The 23025-nt window shown below is 34.2% G+C and overlaps 1 protein-coding gene across 1 annotated transcript in view; it reads right to left on the bottom strand.

Moving 5' to 3' along the window:
- The window catches only part of LOC131687348 (uncharacterized), a 96509-nt gene that overhangs the window by 70445 nt on the left and 3039 nt on the right, over positions 1–23025 (bottom strand). Inside the window, exons 2-3 of the mRNA XM_058971426.1 lie at positions 3569–4714; positions 852–1280 (exon numbers count right to left, since the gene is read on the bottom strand). Coding sequence (XP_058827409.1) covers positions 852–1280; positions 3569–4714 — 1575 coding nt within the window. The remainder of the gene's footprint in view (positions 1–851; positions 1281–3568; positions 4715–23025) is intronic.

Raw genomic sequence — 23025 nt, forward strand, 5'->3', positions numbered from 1 at the left:
TATGCTTAAAGATAGTCTTAGTAATGTTAAAATCATATTTGTCAGCTACATTATTAAAATTACGACAGCATACATTGAACGGATTGTTTTGAAAAAATAGAATACGATACATCGGTAACCGAAAGAAACCAGTTCGTCTGGTGGGTCTAGGCGGTACGTTGAGTCGGAGCTGGTTCAGCAACTACGGGCTATCTATATTGTTTCCCAGAAGATCAAACACGAAGAGTCGTTGCAGCATTATCCTCCGACTTGCAAGAGTCGGCAAACGTAGAAGATTGCATCGATGTTCATAGGGCGGTAGACGAATAGGATCAGTCCAAGGTAGTGACCGCAGAGCGTAACGAACAAAGTGACGCTGAATTCGTTCGACGCGGTTGATTTGTACAGCATGATAGGGTGCCCACACGAGTACAACGTACCCGAGAATGCTACGTACAAGTGCGCAGAAGAGTGATTTTAGGCAGTATAGATCGTTGAATTGTTGCGTGTTTCTTTTTATGAACCCCAATACGGCATAAACTTTGGTTTTAGACATTGCAATGTGCTGCGCGAAACTCATTTTGCTATCGAGAAGAATGCCTAATGAATGAATTAACTGTGTTTACACGGTTGATAATGCTTATTGACATTCTATAATCAAACGTTGTTAAGTGCCTGTTACGACAGAGCGAGATCACATTACACTTTTTTACGTTTACTTCCATCCCATTTAGTGTACACCAATTTAGCAGCGAACCGATATCGGCTTGGATGGCACAGCAATCGACTGCCGAAGCAATTACACGAAAGAATTTCAGATCATTTGCGAACATGTACTTAGGGGACTGTATAGTAGAGCATGAATCGTTTACGAATAATATAAACAATAGCGGGTCTAGATGACTTCCCTGGGGAACACCCGACTCGATCACAAACGGAGATGATCTCATTTCATCGATACGAACGTACGCACAGCGTTCGGTGAGGTACGACAATATCCACCGTGTCAACCATTCAGAAAGTGCCATTCGTTCGAGTTTGGCCACCATTAGCAAATGAGGCACACTATCGAACGCTTTAGCAAAATCCACATAAACGGCATCAATTTGCTGACGTTCACCAAACGCGCTATTTAGTGACGAAACGTATGCCATAAGATTTGTACTTGTCGATCGTTTTTTCACAAATCCATGCTGCCACTCGGAAATAATATGGTGCACCTTAGGGTACAGCAAATCATGATGGCAGATGGCACGATCATTCTCAACATCATTCACGCTACCTGACACTCGGGAAAATTCCTTCGAATAATGACTTGTTGAAAATTAGCGTAGCGTATTGGTAAATCGATTGCCTTGTACGCAGCGCACCTGGGTTCGAGTCCCGACCCCGCACATAGGGTTAGAAATTTTTCCTAAGAGATTTTTCTAACCCGAAGAGGCGAATGACCTTAAGGTTAAAACCTCTATAATTGAAATAAAAAAAAATTATACTCGCAGGAACAGCAAGAGCTTCAGCGCACGTTTTAAAGAAAATAGGCGGCAGACAATCCGGACCAGCTCCCTTGGCACCATCTAATGACTGTAGTTTCATCTCCACATCGCGTACCGAAAAATTGAAGAGCGACATGTTCAAATCGAACATCGGCAGGCTATTCAAATACGCTTCAGACAAAGGTGGTCGGTTCCTACTTTGCACAGAAACAAGATGGGAATAGGTTTGCCGATTCAAACGAGGACTCGGCGGTAACATCGTTGTAACTGACACATTGGGGGATTCCGTGCGACTGCTTGCGATTCTTCACAAACGACCAGAACGAATTAACTTAAGGTTTTCCTCCGTGCAACGAATATAGCAACGAAAACAATGCGCAAGCATCGAGTTATATTCGCTCTCAATAGCATGCAACTCAGCTTTATGTCTATCATCTCTCCAGCGAAAAAATCGTTTTCTAGCTTTACGAAGGCGGTTCCGCAGATGCTGTAACTCTGTATTCCACCAAGGTTGCCTGCTACCGTGAGCACGATGGGGACGCTTCACAGGTACTTTGCGAAGTAAAGCATCTGTTTTTTTCATATAAACATGACACAGCTTCATTAACACTGCACTCGACCAAAATTTGTTCCCATCGAATGTCGGCGAAAAATCTATTGACCAGACCGAAACCACAACGGGTGAAATCAAAGCCAGACGGGGATTCAAAATCAGTAGCATCTTGTTTCACATCGTTCGTCTCAAACAGTATTACAAAAGGTCGGTGGTGCTGGTCTATTGTAAGCAGTGGTAACGGTGGCTCCAACGATTCCATGATTCAGTTCGAGAATTCACTGAATATTTGAACGTTAAAAAATGCCATTTTGACGCATTTACTTCCCAAGAGCGTTTAAAAACAATAAAACTATTGATTTTCCATTCCTACTAACTCACAGTAACATCCAACATTTATCGGCGACAAGTTGAAAAATTTTCGATTTTAACGCATTTAAATAATCCGCCGGAGAATGAGCGAATTAGTTTATCACGGTATCTATTTTGCGCACGCTGCATTGCTTGTGCTATTCCAAAACACGAAAAAACAAGTCTATCGTACTTCCTTGTCGTTTTTCTTGGAAATGAAGTGTGATTTCTACAAAATTAAAATATTATCACCTTCACAGGTGAGAAGGAAAAACATCAGATAAATTTTATCGGGAACATTATTCTCACGCTATTTGTGGAAATGGAGAATTTTGCGACTCATCGACTCATTACCGGAAAAGTTGGACATCGAATTAGCTTCTGCTTGCACGAGTGAAAGAGAATTACAATGCCTACGTAACACTACTTATATCCTACACCTGACAAACTGAGCTATCCAATACTATCAAATATATCAGAATATTATTTTGCAATCATGACAAATTGCTATTTGAAACTTACTGTATGAATTTGTCATGAACCCTGTCGAGTTGTCTGCATTAATCACAGTTGACATATTCTTTCGTGACGTTACAACGATTTGACGAATCTTCATTCGACAAATATGTTATAACTTTACCAAATGAACGCCTACATCAAAACTTATTACAGATTCGGACAGTAGACAAAATATCACGAAAGATTCAATCAACATTAACTGAATATATTGGAAGAGGATTTCTTTATGACAGATAATGTAACGTGACGTTACAACGCGTGACAAATTGGAACTTTCAACGCATTTCAATAAAAGTCAAATCATCAAATTCTAGTAAATTCAGTTCATGTTGATTGAATCTTTCGTGAAATTTTGTCTACTTTCCGAATCTGTTATAAGTTTTGAGGTAGGCATTCGTTTGATAGAGTTATAACATATTTGTCGAATGAAGATTCGTCAAATCGCTGTAAACAATACGAAAGAATGTGTCAGTTAATAACTATTTGAATTATATTGGGAAATGAATGTATGCACTTATTAACAATCAGTAATTAGTTTTCTTTCATATTACATAAGCGGAATAAAAATCAGAACTTCTTTATTTATCGATAAGCAAGACACTTGTGATATTGCGGTATAAAGAATCATCTGTAAAAGTCTTTTCAATTAGAAACATCTGAAACTGAATCAGTGAATGTTACAGTTAGCATATTTTGAATCTTCACAGCGCTGCCATTTTGTGCTAAAATGTGTGCCTCGTGGACAATCAAGAAGACATGCCATTCCATTTAAGCACTCGTAGAAACGTCCACACTCGTGTGGATATGGAAGACTTAAGCTAGAATTGAAACTCCTCGCACAGAGACTGTGTTGTTTGCATGGATGGTGGTCCCGCCTCAAACGGCATGGTGCGCAAGGGCATATCGGGCAGTCGTCTATAGGAGGGATGTTCGGATCACAGCCAGCACGATCCGGCCATTCGCATCGATTGTGCTTTTCGCTCCAGTGTAATCCATCGGGACAGTCCATTATGCACCCTCGCCCGTTATTACATTTTACAAATTTTGTGCAATTGTTAGGGTAGGGCAATAGTGTTGGATTCGAAGGATCATCGACTAAAGGACATCGGAAATCCACTGGACAGTCAGGATCATTTGGTGGTGGTTGCTCTGTTGTTATGCTACTATCACAATCGGCTATCTCAGGCCACTCGCACCGGTTAGCATTAATGCTCCAGTGAAGTCCCGGGGGACATTGCATTTCACAAGCGTGTCCGTGGGAGCATTTCAGGAACATACCGCAGTCTTCAGGATGGGGCAACAAAACGGGCTCACACTCATTGCAAGTTATCGGACACCGATCGTCTGGTTTACACACTCCTGGAGGGCACGCTGGACATCCTGGTGTGGTGGGTGTTGAAGGCGTTGTGATAGGAGAGGGTGTCGTGACAGGTGAAGGCGTCGTTACAGGTGAGGGCGTTGTTACAGGAGAAGGTGTCGTTACTGGTGAGGGTGTCGTGACGGGTGAAGGGGTTGTTACAGGTGAAGGCGTTGTAACAGGAGATGGCGTTGTCACAGGTGATGGTGTTGTTACAGGTGCAGGAGTTGTTATAGGCGAGGGCGTCGTTACCGGTGAGGGCGTCGTCACTGGTGAAGGCGTCGTTACTGGTGACGGTGTCGTCACTGGCGAGGGTGTCGTAATTGGTGATGGTGTCGTCACTGGCGAGGGCGTCGTGACAGGTGAGGGTGTCGTTACAGGTGAGGGTGTCGTTACAGGTGCGGGAGTCGTTATAGGTGAGGGCGTCGTTACAGGTGAAGGTGTTGTGACAGGTTCTTCGGACTGAAAATCAAAAAAAAAACTTTATTGACAATACTTACAAACTTGTTTATATAATCACGCTTTGTTACGAAATTTTGGAGAATTTTGATCTTCAATGCATAAAAGAACCAGATCAAAATAAATTGGCTCACTGGTTGAATTTATAATGTTATTCCACGATTTATTGTCATAGTTTATCATCGTTCAACTAACGGTGAAGAAACTAAAGATGAAAAGTGCAGGAAGGTGAAAATAATAATAAAAACCAATTTTAATCCACCCAGTGGTGCAATTGTTCCTTTCTCATTTATCAAAACTATGATTAAATATCAGGTTATGTTAAATTTAGCATTGTAGAAATCTCTTTTACATTCTTATTACACTTGAAAAGCATATATAAGTGCACGACTGTCATGAACCTGATAAGAAATATGTCGACGCTGACACACTTGACACACAACACACACAACAAAAAAAAATATAATATTTAATTAGCCTAATCAGCGTAAGTTCAATATTGTCATATTTTGATATGCGGAGTGATGGTGAAGAGAAGGGGTATAATTAGTGGGTGCGTCGGGAGCCACCTAACTTATTTTGGTATACGGGGTGCATGAATGGAATGCAGGTGTGACGTTAGTAAAAAATAGTTCAGTCATCACCGAAGTGTCCGAAACCCCTTCCGGTATTATCGACAGTGAACAATATATTTCAAGAACCTTTGATTTACAATCAGTAATTTAGGTCTGCGAATCGAAGTAGTTTTATATTAATTTCAAAAGATTTCTAACCTATGAGGTATAACGATTGTACATTTACATGAGAAATTCCTATGTGACCGCAATAACCAACTTGTAACTCCGGAACCACAAATCAGAACTGAATGAAAATCGAATGAAGTCAATAGGTGTATTATATCTTTCATTCAAAATCAAATTTGAACAAATCGATTAAGATTTTGCTGAGAAATAGGTGTGACATTAGCTCGGGAACTTCACGAATTCCCCGGGGACATCAAGATCCGTCATACGTGGTCAATGTGTTCATAGCTGAGGGATTTCATGAGAAACCGGCCGACCACAAAATATGGCCATCGTCGATTCGAACGAAACTTTGGTGTTGTGTTCGGTTGATAAATCTCCATGATTTTCTCTGACAATTGCAATATTTTGATACAAGAGCAATTTTTCAAAAGGGTGTAGACATTTCTACGTGCATTAATTTCGAATTTTTCTTGCTAGATTACTCTATTTTGTACAGCAAGACTCTCTGACAACCAGTTACAGGGAATGCATATTTCTGTACGAAAAAATATACACTGAATGAGGAGTGGGTGTAGCGTAGTTGGTACATTGATTGCCTTGTACGCAGCGCCCCTGGGTTCGAGTCCCGACCCCGCACATAGGGTTAGAAATTTTTCGTAAGAGATTTTTCTAACCCGAAGAGGCGAATGCCCTTAAGATTAAAACCTCTATAATCGAAATTAAAAAAAAACACTGAAAAAAATGTTGTGTTATTTTTCACAAAAACAAAAATTTGAGTTAAAAATATACATTGTAAAAACCCATCATGTAGCTTTCAAATGGTTTACAATATCGCCTTGATGTCAAAGAAAAAGTTACAGGAATTGTTATAAGCCTTTTGAAAAACCTATTCTTGTTAATGGAGAAACGCGAATAACTTATGAAAAGGTCGTAATACAATAAAATAATTGTACTGTTAAAACAAAATTCAAAATATTTCGAGAACTACTACATTTCAGAAAATTTTTGTTATTAGCATTTTGATTTTGTAAGTATGGGTTAACACGCTCGACCCAACTAGCTCAATATATTCTCTTAGGGTCGGCAACCGCCTGGGGAGGACTCGATCAACCCTAAAATTACCCTCTTACAATGCGGATTTATCGAGAGATTTCTATGAATGGAGAACTGACTCTGAATAGAAAGAAAAATTTACATAATTCGCAAATTTATTTCCATGTAGTTCGTCGAACGTTGGGGCCCATTGCTGAACAGCAGAGAGGAGCATACCTGGGGACTCGACGGATGCGATGATGTTCCTACCGGTAGGTGGTGTCGTTCAGCTGGTCTGCCGATAGGAGATTCATCTGGCCCGTAGGTCCAATGTTCAGAAAAGAAAGGGAATGTGCGTCGACGTCGGGTGGCGCGACGAGGGAAGCCACGCAGTGAGTTGTTAGAGTTGCTCATGGGGAATTCGGGGTTCTTGAATCTGTGTCCGAACTTTCAACGGTTCTGCCCTAACGAGCCCGTTGCCGAAACGTTCGTCTTGACTGTGGTTGTCCTGATTGGGAAGTTTCGGGACCGTCTTCTGACCGGGATGGCTTGACACGCACATTTACAAGCCGGATACTTCAAACAGTGTACTGTATCAAGGAGGATTTTCTCATAATCGCATAAAATTCGCACACTTTCCGACCGGGAACGTTCTTCTGGGTCTTAAAAAACTCACTATAATTTATGGCCGGTTACTTCTAAGGTCTAAGGTCATCCACTCACTTTTCCTTATCTTCCTTCTTATCTATCTCCTCTCCCTTTCCTGTCCTTACCTCTCTAATTCTCTCTCCCTCTCCCGACCTCGACCATCGCAGGATGCAGTAGTTGGGAGCAGCCAAAATATCTCTTGAATGTGGTATAATTTTGGCTGTTCAAATTTTCGGGAGCATTTTAATGGGTTTTGACATAATGCGGTCTTTTTCCGTTTTTTGTTTCGTTTCGGTTTTTCCGGTACAAAATTAGTGTAATATATTTTTTATTACCGTTTGAGAAGCACGGCCGGATGGACCCAGATAATTCATTCCCGAGAACCTAAGCTAAGCCCTGGTATGGATGTTCCGGGGTGGACACAGAAGATCTCTTTTGGATTTCTGGGCCTTTATACAGCAGTGCGTCCGTGGTTTCTCAAACGGTAACGTTCACATGAGTATATTTTTTCCGAAACCGTACGCAGTTTAATTAGTAATTTATGTTTATGTTTATTACCTTTACCAACAGGCCCCTTGGCCCCAATGATGGTTGCTTAAACTAATTACAATTTAAAATTGACAACATTTTCGCGTTTATCGCATTCCGCGTCCGGTTGAAGTCAAAGGCCGTCGCCACACCGTTAAAAATTCGCTGGAGTCCGGTAACAGCGCTCTTGCAACCATAGTTGGTTCTCCTGAACGGAACTCACAGAAGATAGTTATTACGTAGAGCTCTAACGCGGGCTTGAAGATCCAGACGTCCGAGGATTGTAGGGCAGTCCACTCTGGCAGAGAGTAGGTCCGAGACGAACAGGGCTCGAGAGCAGTCCCTCCGAATGTTGAGTGTATCGAGGTGTATTAGCTGGCAACGGTTTTCGTAGCTCGGTAGCTGAAATCTGTTTCGCCATGGGAGATGCCGAAGGGCGAAGCGTATGAACCTGCGTTGGACAGCCTGGATTCTGTCAATCCCGTTCTGGTAGTACGGATTCCAAACAGCAGAACAATATTCTAACGTTGAGCGGACCAACGCGCAGTAAAGCGATTTAAGACAATATACGTCCGAAGTTTTTCGCTATTCGGAAGATGAACCCAAGCTGTCGTGATGCCTTATCCACGATTTATAGTTTTATTAATGTTTTATTAATGTTAGTATACTTAGGCTAGGTTAAACAAAAACATACAAAAAATATTACACAACAAGAAAATAAACTAACGACAATTAATAAATCAGAGCCAGATAAAAAAATAGAAATTAAATTACACTTCCATAATATACATTACATACTACAAACGTTACAAACTCCAACACAAACGACTCTCAATCTTTACGGAACCATAGCGACGGTAGCAATTTAAAATGGCGTTTAGAATCATATTCAAAAATAAAATAGTATTTTTAACTGCAAATGGTATGAATTTTAAAAATATGTCAAAAGTTGTTGTTAGGAATTTTTTTTTATTGAAAGCATCTCCATGATCCAAATACACTGAAAAAAATTATTTTACGTTTTCAAAACGATAAACATTAGATTTTTGACATTTTATGATGGGGTAACGCAAATAACTCTTAAAAAGGGCATAATCACACGAATTAACTCTTTTTGTTGTGAAAAAATTCCAAATATCTCAAAATATTCATTTTGATTTAAAGCGATACTTGCAATTATATTCTGTAACAAAATTGCAGTTTTGTATGTCAATTAGTATGGAATTTAAAAACATGTATAAAGTTATTGTTAGAAAAACTTTTTTACTCATAAGTTCACCATCATACAATCACATTGAAACATTTCTTTTCTCTTTAGGTTTTCGTTGACATAATATAAAAAATAGAAAAACTTGTTTTTTTTGCAATTTAAATTTTTAGCACAAAATTTTGGTTTTTGTGAAAAATTACACATTTTTTCAGTGTATTTTTTGTACAGAAATATTTATTCCTTGTAACTCGTCGCAGAGAGCTTTGCTGTATAAAATACACTGGTCGACCAAATTTTTTTGAAATTAATGATGGTAGAAATGCCTACGCTCTTTTAAAAAATTGCTCTTGAGTGAAAATAATCTTACTGATTGTGAAGAATTAATCTTCCATGCTGGTGAAAAGTGTAAAGTTTCATAGGAATCTAAGATGGTCGGTCACGATTTTAAAGATTTTCGGAAGGATCTTCGGTGAATTCTTACTTCGATTGGTCGTTAGTGATCTAGACCCGCAAATCAAAGTAATGTTGAACGTATTTGAGTATGTTTTAAATCATTCGGATATCACAGGGTTGCCATTTTATATGGGAATTTGCTGTGTGATTGCACCCTTCAACCGGTAACTCCGAAATCGGAAGTCCGATGAACTAAAAATCCGTCTTACGTGAGCATTGTAGCGTTTATTTGCAACTAAGTTTGTGCAAATCAGTCCAGCCATCTCTAAGAAAATTGAGTGACATTATTTGACACACACATACATACACACGGCGATCTCGAGTAACTGAATCGAATGGTACGACACTTGGCCCTTCGAGCCTCGGTTGAAAAATCGATTTTTGGAGTGATAGCATAACCTTTCTTTACGTGAGAAGGGCAAAATCAGAACAAAGTAGTCAGAAGGTACTCCTGAAAAAATTATGAGGTCTTGAATTATAGACAATAGAAAATCCTTAAGCTTTAGTCCCTTGCACCATAGGCAACAAATTCAAATTTTCGGCCAAATATCTAGCACCTCTAAACCATAAGTACTAGAAATTCAATGTTGCCAGAGATCGATGCTTTAAACCATTTTTAAATCCAAGATGGAAACTTCCGGTTTATAAAACTGTATAAACTCAACAATATTGGTATTTTCGGAATGGAATTGACGGGTAGATAATCGATGTTTCTGTCATCTACTTGCTATGCCTGTTCCAAAAATACTTATATTGTTAGGGGTTGTCGACAATTTTGTTCAACTGGAAGTCGCCATCTTGAATTTGAAAATGAAGTCCCTCATCGATTGCTGCAATCTACATTGTACACCCGTTTTAAATTGTTAGGATTTTTAAATGTTTTGCTCAACCATCCTTCATCGATTTCTACTATCTACTTGTCACGTCTGTTCCACAAATACCCTAATTGACAAGATAAAAAAAATAAAAATCATAACTGTTTTTGCAACTGGCTGAGACGGTTGTGCCTCCAACTGGAAAGTTTTGTTCGCCAGATTGCGAGACGCTATACGCGTTGATGACGTGTGAAAGTGAGACCAGTTCGTTAATTGTGAGTCGACAGTTGATACGTCGGAGGCGTGGTCAACGGCATCCTAGATAAAAGGTGTTTCGACAGCAAACCGCGGGTGGACACATTTGCCTACCGCGGTAAGAGAATTCGAGTGATCGCGCCTGTGGTATTGGTGTCGTCAGGCAACTGTGTCACAGGTAGACCCATTTGCTCTATTTGTCTACCGCAGAAGCGGCACGACGACGATGAAGGACAGCAAGTGGCACCGACAGTTGGGGTTTCAATAGCAACCCACATTTGTCTACCGCGGTGGTGGAAACGGAGAGAGCGCGCTTGTGGTAGTGGTACCGCAGCTCAAAGGGAAGAGATTGGAAGTGTCACAGGTAGGCCCATTTGTCTACCAAAGAAGCAACGCGACAAAGAGGGACAGCAAGAGACACCGAAAAGTGTCACCTTGTTAAACAACGGGGCCTACAAATAACAAAATGCTGTGAATGTAAACACTATCCAAACTACTCTTCGTTGACCTAATATGCAGAATGCAGAGCAAACTAGCCGATTGTCGCATTTAATAAAACTACAAAGTTTAAATTAATTACGAAAAATAACTACTACAAATCATTTTAACCAAATGTGAACAATCGATCAAAACACTGGTCGCTGCACAGAGGAGTAACTGAGGTCAAATCCTGGCTAAAATTATTTGTTGTTACTATTGCTTTTATTATGCCTTAATATGAACAAAAATAGACAATAACAAGTTTTTGGAATAATTTGGCAACTATCCACCTACCAGTACAGAGGTCAATTTTCTAAATCCTTTCGAATACTAGTAATTTCGAGGTGATCGTTGTGAATACATTCGTTTTTCCAGTTGCACAAACAGTTGATCAGTGGAAAAGGGAGAAGAAAAGGGACGCTTGAGCATATTTTCATAGAGATACATTTTGAAAAACATAGTACTTGGCCCTACAGCATTTCGGTGAACCTCCAATTACTAAAAATTTCAACATTTTCAAATCGCTTGGAATTTGTGGATCGGACAAGATCGGAAGAGTTCTTATGTTTTTCGGATAGCTGGAATCTGGTTTTGCAATACTGCTTCAGAAACTTTGCCGGATCTCGCCGTATAATGTAACTTTTTATCATACAGGTTTGGAATAAAATGTTCGAAAAACGTATTTTTTAAAGTTAGTTGAATGCACACCAATACTAATACTTTCAGTTAGTTTTAGGCTGAAGTTATACAAATGGTTGTGTTCAACTACGTTTGCAATAATAATGTCTTACTTAATACAGTCATCATTACTAGAAAGCGATATTGCTGGATATATAATTAAAATGATTAAAAAACCCCTTAAAATATTAACATTTTACATCCATGCAAAAAATCTTTAACAATTTTTGAAATACTTCTAATTTTGCCACGTTATTCAGCAGGCTTTTTGGTATGTAAAAAAATATAACGAAATAGAAAATCAAAAAAAAATATTTTGGTTATTGGCCAGGAATTTGTTCTAGTTACTCCTCTGTGCGCTGTGTAAAATTTACCCAACAAGCAAAAACACCAGCTATAATTCCACCCGCAGCAAACGTCAAAATGGCCAGGAAGTGGAAATCGTGAATTGGACTATTGGGCTCGCAGAAGATATTCAATGTGCTTGCGGAGAGGGTTACCAAGCCGTTGAACTTGCTTCCACTAAATATCGTGAAGCTAGATCCCAATTAATAGATTCCTTACGACAGGCCCGTGCGCAGAAAATTCTCAAGGGGGGGATTTGATTTTTTAACCTTAATTTTAAAAGAAACGTATAGAAACCCTCAAACTTTGAAGATTTTTTCAGAGGCCTGGACCTAGTCTTGTGAACCAAAACGACTCTGCTCAACAAATTGGGTAAATGTTTGTTATCGAGAAGGAGTCATTAAAAGACACCGCTGCATAGTGGTCGGAAACTCTAGAAACGTGAACTTAATTCACTAGAGGCCAAACCATCGAATATATTCACAGGGTATCTTTGGACGAATTGTTCGTAAGAATATTTCCCACAACCTGATAAAAATTAAAATTAGGCATGGCTTTCCACGATCAAATTAAAAAAAATTAACTTTTTATGCTGACGAGGTAAAAAGTTGGTGTCTTCGACAAAGTTTTAGAAATGCTCGTAATAAAGAATTTTGTTGAACTAATTGAATTTGTAGGATTTAATGTTATCGATTTGTAAAGCATTTTGTATGGCAACGCCCTCAAATTTAGTTTTTTTAAAATAACTATTTCCACTGTGACTTTTCGTGCGAACCTTGCTCCAGACAAATGTGGAGGCATTAAAACCACACAATATTGTTGAAGACTGTAAGTAAAAATACCCAAGTAAAAAAACATTACAAAATCAGCTTAAAACCTTCTTACCTTTATTATGCGTAGTCCGGACATTGAAAATAGTGCTCATCCATTTTGGTTTGCACCTTTCTCTCTTATACGCAGTTGAACATGGTGTAAAAAAAATTAAAATTCTTCAATAACTCTAAAACGAATGAGTATTTTTACAAGAGGTGTGCACCGCGCCTCCGATTTCAGGTACAATTTTTATATGCAGTGTTCAACAATATTTTAACATGCAGTCTTCAACAATAATCTAATCTTTACATGTAGTATTCAACAATATTATGTGGTTTTAATACCTCAACATTTGTCTGGAACATCGTTTGCACGAAAAGTCACAGCGAAAAAAGCTAAATTTGAGGAGTTTGCCTTAGAAAACGCTTTATAAATCGATAACATGTTATAAATCGATAACATTTTTAACAGCTTGCAGGACAAGCTCAAGTTGTTGAGCAAAATTCTTCATTATGAGCATTCCTAAAACTTTGTCGAAGACACCATCTTTCTTCCTCGACAGAATAAAAAGTTAAAAGAAAGGATTTACTCGAATTCACCCTTGTTCGTCTGCTAGACAAAATCGCGTCAAAAGTTTATAAAATCTGGGGTAGACAAAAGCGAGGGCAGACTGAATCGGATCTTCAATGCGTTATAATATTCAAAGAAGTTTCTTGTGAACGACTTTGTTTCTACTTCCTTGGATTCGGTTTGGTTGGGGTTTGGTGAAAATCTTTCTGTCCAATTGGCATAATACCGAAACCGTCATCTTTGAAGTTTTAAAATTATGGAGAATCAATTTTTTTAAATATCAATAGAGTTCGCGTCTTTAGTGAATTTGTTGAGACAATCATTTAAAACATCTTTAGTACAGTCATGAATACTATGTGTAGGGAGTATATCGAGTTATAAAACGATATTTACGAAATGTAACTAAATCCATTTTTTCTAAAACAACTTTGGAGTGTGCAAGTTGTTTCCAAAATGTATGGAAACGTGTGTGGAAAGTTTCTAAACGAAATGATTTTATGAAACTTTGCTGAAGTAGCGAAATGGCTTTCTGTTAAGCGAAAAAAGTTATTGGGTGAAATTAAAGTATATGTCGAAATACCCCCTTAAAAAGTGTGTTTTCACTGTACTTTTTTATTTGATGTTTTACAATTTCAATGTTCTAGAAATTTGTAGATGCTTTCAAAATACACCTTTTTGTGGAAAAAACCAACTCGCTGTCTCTTTGTTTTTAGGATGTATGCCTGTTTTTTTGGTTATTTTGGGCTAACTTTAAGGGGCTATGGTTTGTAGAGTAGCAGGTAGTAGAAGCTAAATTTATTTATTTGTTGTTCAGCAAGAAATGCCCTATTGATGCATATATAAATCATAGGGCGATCTAAAGGGATCTTTGGAATAACGTGGGGTAAAATAGACTAGCGTTTCAATAAATTATTTGTATTATGAAGCATGAAAAATAAACCATTTTGCGAAATTAACAAACATTTGAAAAATTATAATCCATTCTATATATTCTAACATTATTATTAACATGCTCATAAGTCATCAGTGTCCTTCCAATCATCTTCTTCACTATTGGATGAACAGGGTATTTCGTTGCTTAGAACACTTGGTTGCATTAATACCTTGCTCATCCAATGACGAAGAAGATGATTGGCAGGGTAAAAATGACTTATGAGCATGTTAATAACAAAAAAAATTAACAATTTTTTATACACCCTTCCCGTAAACATAATTTACTATTTGACCTCCGACAATAGTAAAATTATAAATTCTAGTACAACACCATTCTCTCTGTTATACTGTTAATCTAATCGATTATTTCAATTAATCCATTATCTCTTGGCATTAATCGATTACAATTAGCAACTTTGTGAAATATAATCGATTCACTCAGCGCTTTACAAAGGGTAAGCCCATGCTCTCTAAATTAAATATTTGGGTTTGCAACGACATATGAAATATTATTTTCAAATAAAATTTTCCATGATTCATTTTTTTCATAAAACTTTTATTTGACACGGCATTTGCCAAAGATTTTTACGCCGGGGTTTCTTTTTCACATAATATGTTACAAAACTATCACGTTATAGTAAAAATTCACTTCCTAAAACTAAAGTTCTAGTTTTGAAATTTTCAGTTTTATATTATAGAACTGTCACCATTATGAATCTAGAACTGTACTACAGAAGTTCTAAACGCTTTTCAAATGAAGCAACAAAGAAAACGGCTGCGAATACCAGTTTTAATGTTTGAAATAAAAAAACAAAACGTGATTGTTTTCGTTCCAGTTTTACCACAGAGAACAGACATTTAAGCTAGAACAAACTTTCCCGAAAAACCTGTGTAAACATTTAAACGAAAATACGTTGAAAATCATCATCGCATACAGGTTTGCATGCGTGAATCACCATTGTATCCAAGTTTGCACACCAGTCCGGTATAGCGATTGCTGGCCGATCGAAGCGTCGGCCAGTGGTAAGTTGCTACTTGCTGTTGTCATTTCAAAGCGACAGTTTTATTTCTTACACAAGTTGAAAACTTTACTTGTATGTCAGTTCTTACTGGTTTTACTTTGAACCTCCTATATATGTCCTACAGAACTTGTATAACATTAAATACTAATACTCGCATACTTGGGGTAAAAACTAATCGATGTTTTCTGTTCGTCGGATGCCTTTACATTTAGAATGGCTACCAAAGATCGCTTAAGTTTAACCTTTTACATTTCTTACAAAAGAAATGTATAGGATTCGCTCAAACTTTGAAAATTTTTTCCTAGGCCCGGAGGGCCGAGTCTCAAATACCAATCGACTTAGGTCGACAAATTGGGACAATGTCTGTATGTATGTATGTCATATAATTATCTCAGCAATGGCTGAACCGATTTTAATGAGACTAGTTTCAAATGAAAGGCCTAACAGACAAAGGCGACATTTTTACTCTATTATTTTTGTTTTTAGATATGTTGTTTACTTTCTAAGATATGGGTGATTTTGTCAAAACAGAACATGTTTTAAGCAAATAACTTTTGAGCAAAGCGATCACGTCGCACAAAAGAAATAGAAAGCTTATAAAAATACCTTTTTAAGAAGCTATAGATTGTCAAAATCCGTTCACGAGCGGCGAAGATAATAAACATTTTGTATTTTTATGCCTCGCTTACCAATTTCTACTAACTAAAAATGATACCATTACTTACAGGTTATTACCTTACTTGTGTTTTAGGGGCTAAACTAAACTAATTTTGAATATCGGGGCACGGAAACACATCTACGTGATTCAAGGAACTCGATTCTGAAAACAATTACCTCAATTATGAATGAACTATTCCTCAAAAGCTAATATGTAAGTTTTCTACAAATAAAAAATAATGTGTGAGTTAACTTCACAGTGAAATTTGATCTAGAGTATTTAGATGTATTTATCCCTTAGATTAGGCGTTGCGTTCAACCGTGAGGTAGATGTTGTAGGGTATGTTAATTCACAGATCCACCTTTTAGTGAGATGAAATATTTCTCATTTAATTATACTCGTAGCATCACCGAGAGCAACTGTATTTTTAAATCCCAAAATTGTAGCGAAAATACAAATTATTTTGCAAGATTTTGGTTATACTGCTCATGGCCTTAAAATTACTAGTTGAATAATTTATAATAAGAGTGTAAAGAAATAAATATATCGCAAAATACACCTATAAAAATTAAGGTCACGGCACTAAATACCATTTGGCATTTCTGAAACGCCCCCTCCCTCCCATCTCTTTCTCTATCTCAGCTTCTTACCGATCTCTCGGCTTAACCGATTTCTGTTAAAATTTATTCAAAGTAGTCATTCGTTATGGAGCGTGTTTGTGTGCTATTGGTTGGGGTTTGCCGAAAGATGGCGCTTCGGAGTAAATTGTGCTCTTATTCTTTTTCTTTGAAAGTCGCAGCTACGCGCGATGGGTATTAGCTAGTACACTATAATTAAGGAAATTGATGGCTATCTCAGAAAAAAATATTTAACCTAACTGGGTAATATGGATGTTTGAAGATTTGAAATTTTGAAAAGAGATATGACACGTGCGTAATTTAAACTCTTCGTATCTCTATTGAATTTTGAATTCCAAACGTGCTCAAATATGTCATGTGAAAAGTAAAATACCTTTTTTGTGATGATATTATTGAAAATACATATTCATTGTATTGTTATGAACTATTATGCAGAATAACGGATCAAAATAAAAAAAATATCCACGAATTAGATCCGGGAACACAAGTTTCCCAAAGACCCCATTCTCTATTTTCATGACCATCATGACTAAAAGCATATTTTTTCAGAAAATTAAGACTTGTAATTGCATGCATGTTCATCCATCAAAAGCAGTTTTTATGTCCAGTGACACTTTTAATGGCCACTTGCGTTTTCAACAATTTAAATACTTATCCTGATACACTAAAGTTTTTCTATGCGGTTTTTTATGCGGCTTTTTTATTCGGATTTTCCAAGTTATGTGGTTATTTTATGCGGATTATCAAAGTTATGCGTTTTTTATGCGGATTTTCAAAGTTATGCGGTTTTTATGCGGATTTTCAAAAATATGCGGTTTTTTATGCGGCATAAAAAAACTTCAGTATACTTTGAACCAGTTCTTTTTCATAGTATTGGTTTTTTGTAGGACTCCATATTTGCTGAGAATTCCGAACGAAATAATATGCAAGCTATAAGGATGACTGGAAAGAGAGTGCATTGCAATCAATTGAATGCATGGTTTTTATGCTATGGACAAAAACATAATCATCAACATGCTTGTCCTCCATCTTGTAAATAGAATTGTATCCCTAGTTTTAAGATATCTGTGAAATTTCTCATAAATATTTGTTCCCCCTTTTGTGTACTAAACTATATTGTTAGTTTTAAGATAACTGTACAATATTTCGTAAAATACTATTACTCCCCTTCTTGTATATCAAACTGAGTCCCTTGTTTTAAAACTTTTCATAAAAAAATCTTTTGGCCTTCTCTTGTATATTGAATCTTATTTCTAGTCTTAAGATAGCTGTAAACATTTTCTTTTGTAAAAAAAAATATTTCGACATTGTAACCTCCTAGTTTTCAGATATCCAAAATGTAAAAACAAAAGAATTGGGCACCGCCAAGCTAACGCATTTGTGCCTATCAAATAAACGAAACGAATAAAAAAAAATAATCACCAACATGGACGAGACACTTCACACTATTTACTTCAATGCAACTGAAAATTTTGAAATATCTCCCTGTTTCATTCACGAATCGCATTTTCCCTCTGTCGCTGTTTAAGAGAATTGAATGCACATGTGAACTTGTCTCACTTTACTATTTCCAATTACGCGTATTTACGTATTAAGTCTTTTTCTCAGTAATATGTGACCAAAAAGACAACTTCGAATTCCAAAATAAATTGAACTTTCCAGGTTCCTGATAACTAATTAAGGTCCACTAATAAAAACACCAGATAATCCCAAATTCCCAATTCATTTTATCCATTTAATTCAATTGATCCATTTGATTCACTTGATTCATTCGTTTCATTTGATTCATTTGATTGATTTGATTCATTTGATTCATTTGATTCATTTGATTCATTTGATTCATTTGATTCATTTGATTCATTTGATTCATTTGATTCATTTGATTCATTTGATTCATTTGGTTAATTTGATTCATTTGATTCATTTGATTCATTTGATTCATTTGATTCATTTGATTCATTTGATTCATTTGATTCATTTGATTCATTTGATTCATTTGATTTATTTGATTCACTTGATTCATTTGATTCATTTGATTCATTTGATTCATTTGATTCATTTGATTCATTTGATTCATTTGATTCATTTGATTCATTTGATTCATTTGATTCATTTGATTCATTTGATTCATTTGATTCATTTGATTCATTTGATTCATTTGATTCATTTGATTCATTTCATTCATTTGATTCATTTGATTCATTTGATTCATTTGATTCATTTGATTCATTTGATTCATTTGATTCATTTGATTCATTTGATTCATTTGATTCATTTGATTCATTTGATTCATTTGATTCATTTGATTCATTTGATTCATTTGATTCATTTGATTCATTTGATTCATTTGATTCATTTGATTCATTTGATTCATTTGATTCATTTGATTCATTTGATTCATTTGATTCATTTGATTCATTTGATTCATTTGATTCATTTGATTCATTTGATTCATTTGATTCATTTGATTCATTTGATTCATTTGATTCATTTGATTCATTTGATTCATTTGATTCATTTGATTCATTTGATTCATTTGATTCATTTGATTCATTTGATTCATTTGATTCATTTGATTCATTTGATTCATTTGATTCATTTGATTCATTTGATTCATTTGATTCATTTGATTCATTTGATTCATTTGATTCATTTGATTCATTTGATTCATTTGATTCATTTGATTCATTTGATTCATTTGATTCATTTGATTCATTTGATTCATTTGATTCATTTGATTCATTTGATTCATTTGATTCATTTGATTCATTTGATTCATTTGATTCATTTGATTCATTTGATTCATTTGATTCATTTGATTCATTTGATTCATTTGATTCATTTGATTCATTTGATTCATTTGATTCATTTGATTCATTTGATTCATTTGATTCATTTGATTCATTTGATTCATTTGATTCATTTGATTCATTTGATTCATTTGATTCATTTGATTCATTTGATTCATTTGATTCATTTGATTCATTTGATTCATTTGATTCATTTGATTCATTTGATTCATTTGATTCATTTGATTCATTTGATTCATTTGATTCATTTGATTCATTTGATTCATTTGATTCATTTGATTCATTTGATTCATTTGATTCATTTGATTCATTTGATTCATTTGATTCATTTGATTCATTTGATTCATTTGATTCATTTGATTCATTTGATTCATTTGATTCATTTGATTCATTTGATTCATTTGATTCATTTGATTCATTTGATTCATTTGATTCATTTGATTCATTTGATTCATTTGATTCATTTGATTCATTTGATTCATTTGATTCATTTGATTCATTTGATTCATTTGATTCATTTGATTCATTTGATTCATTTGATTCATTTGATTCATTTGGTTCATTTCATTCATTTCATTCATTTCATTCATTTCATTCATTTGATTCATTTCATTCATTTGATTCATTTGATTCATTTGATTCATTTGGTTCATTTCATTCATTTCATTCATTTCATTCATTTCATTCATTTCATTCATTTCATTCATTTCATTCATTTGATTCATTTGATTCATTTGATTCATTTGATTCATTTGATTCATTTGATTCATTTGATTCATTTTATCCATTTAATTCAATTGATCCATTTGATTCATTTGATTCACTTGATTCATTCGTTTCATTTGATTCATTTGATTGATTTGATTCATTTGATTCATTTGATTCATTTGATTCATTTGATTCATTTGATTCATTTGATTCATTTGATTCATTTGATTCATTTGATTCATTTGATTCATTTGGTTAATTTGATTCATTTGATTCATTTGATTCATTTGATTCATTTGATTCATTTGATTCATTTGATTCATTTGATTCATTTGATTCATTTGATTCATTTGATTCATTTGATTCATTTGATTCATTTGATTCACTTGATTCATTTGATTCATTTGATTCATTTGATTCATTTGATTCATTTGATTCATTTGATTCATTTGATTCATTTGATTCATTTGATTCATTTGATTCATTTGATTCATTTGATTCATTTGATTCATTTGATTCATTTGATTCATTTGATTCATTTAATTCATTTGATTCATTTGATTCATTTGATTCATTTGATTCATTTGATTCATTTGATTCATTTGATTCATTTGATTCATTGGATTCATTTGATTCATTTGATTCATTTGATTCATTTGATTCATTTGATTCATTTGATTCATTTGATTCATTTGATTCATTTGATTCATTTGATTCATTTGATTCATTTGATTCATTTGATTCATTTGATTCATTTGATTCATTTGATTCATTTGATTCATTTGATTCATTTGATTCATTTGATTCATTTGATTCATTTGATTCATTTGATTCATTTGATTCATTTGATTCATTTGACTCATTTGATTCATTTGATTCATTTGATTCATTTGATTCATTTGATTCATTTGATTCATTTGATTCATTTGATTCATTTGATTCATTTGATTCATTTGATTCATTTGATTCATTTGATTTATTTGATTCATTTGATTCATTTGATTCATTTGATTCATTTGATTCATTTGATTCATTTGATTCATTTGATTCATTTGATTCATTTGATTCATTTGATTCATTTGATTCATTTGATTCATTTGATTCATTTGATTCATTTGATTCATTTGATTCATTTGATTCATTTGATTCATTTGATTCATTTGATTCATTTGATTCATTTGATTCATTTGATTCATTTGATTCATTTGATTCATTTGATTCATTTGATTCATTTGATTCATTTGATTCATTTGATTCATTTGATTCATTTGATTCATTTGATTCATTTGATTTATTTGATTCATTTGATTCATTTGATTCATTTGATTCATTTGATTCATTTGATTCATTTGATTCATTTGATTCATTTGATTCATTTGATTCATTTGATTCATTTGATTCATTTGATTCATTTGATTCATTTGATTCATTTGATTCATTTGATTCATTTGATTCATTTGATTCATTTGATTCATTTGATTCATTTGATTCATTTGATTCATTTGATTCATTTGATTCATTTGATTCATTTGATTCATTTGATTCATTTGATTCATTTGATTCATTTGATTCATTTGATTCATTTGATTCATTTGATTCATTTGATTCATTTGATTCATTTGATTCATTTGATTCATTTGATTCATTTGATTCATTTGATTCATTTGATTCATTTGATTCATTTGATTCATTTGATTCATTTGATTCATTTGATTCATTTGATTCATTTGATTCATTTGATTCATTTGATTCATTTGATTCATTTGATTCATTTGATTCATTTGATTCATTTGATTCATTTGATTCATTTGATTCATTTGATTCATTTGATTCATTTGATTCATTTGATTCATTTGATTCATTTGATTCATTTGATTCATTTGATTCATTTGATTCATTTGATTCATTTGATTCATTTGATTCATTTGATTCATTTGATTCATTTGATTCATTTGATTCATTTGATTCATTTGATTCATTTGATTCATTTGATTCATTTGATTCATTTGATTCATTTGATTCATTTGATTCATTTGATTCATTTGATTCATTTGATTCATTTGATTCATTTGATTCATTTGATTCATTTGATTCATTTGATTCATTTGATTCATTTGATTCATTTGATTCATTTGATTCATTTGATTCATTTGATTCATTTGATTCATTTGATTCATTTGATTTATTTGATTCATTTGATTCATTTGATTCATTTGATTCATTTGATTCATTTGATTCATTTGATTCATTTGATTCATTTGATTCATTTGATTCATTTGATTCATTTGATTCATTTGATTCATTTGATTCATTTGATTCATTTGATTCATTTGATTCATTTGATTCATTTGATTCATTTGATTCATTTGATTCATTTGATTCATTTGATTCATTTGATTCATTTGATTCATTTGATTCATTTGATTCATTTGATTCATTTGATTCATTTGATTCATTTGATTCATTTGATTCATTTGATTCATTTGATTCATTTGATTCATTTGATTCATTTGATTCATTTGATTCATTTGATTCATTTGATTCATTTGATTCATTTGATTCATTTGATTCATTTGATTCATTTGATTCATTTGATTCATTTGATTCATTTGATTCATTTGATTCATTTGATTCATTTGATTCATTTGATTCATTTGATTCATTTGATTCATTCGATTCATTTGATTCATTTGATTCATTTGATTCATTTGATTCATTTGATTCATTTGATTCATTTGATTCATTTGATTCATTTGATTCATTTGATTCATTTGATTCATTTGATTCATTTGATTCATTTGATTCATTTGATTCATTTGATTCATTTGATTCATTTGATTCATTTGATTCATTTGATTCATTTGATTCATTTGATTCATTTGGTTCATTTCATTCATTTCATTCATTTGATTCATTTGATTCATTTGATTCATTTGATTCATTTGATTCATTTGATTCATTTGATTCGTTTG

Source organism: Topomyia yanbarensis, chromosome 3 (assembly GCF_030247195.1).
Source record: "Topomyia yanbarensis strain Yona2022 chromosome 3, ASM3024719v1, whole genome shotgun sequence".
Taxonomy (NCBI): Eukaryota; Metazoa; Arthropoda; class Insecta; order Diptera; family Culicidae; genus Topomyia; species Topomyia yanbarensis.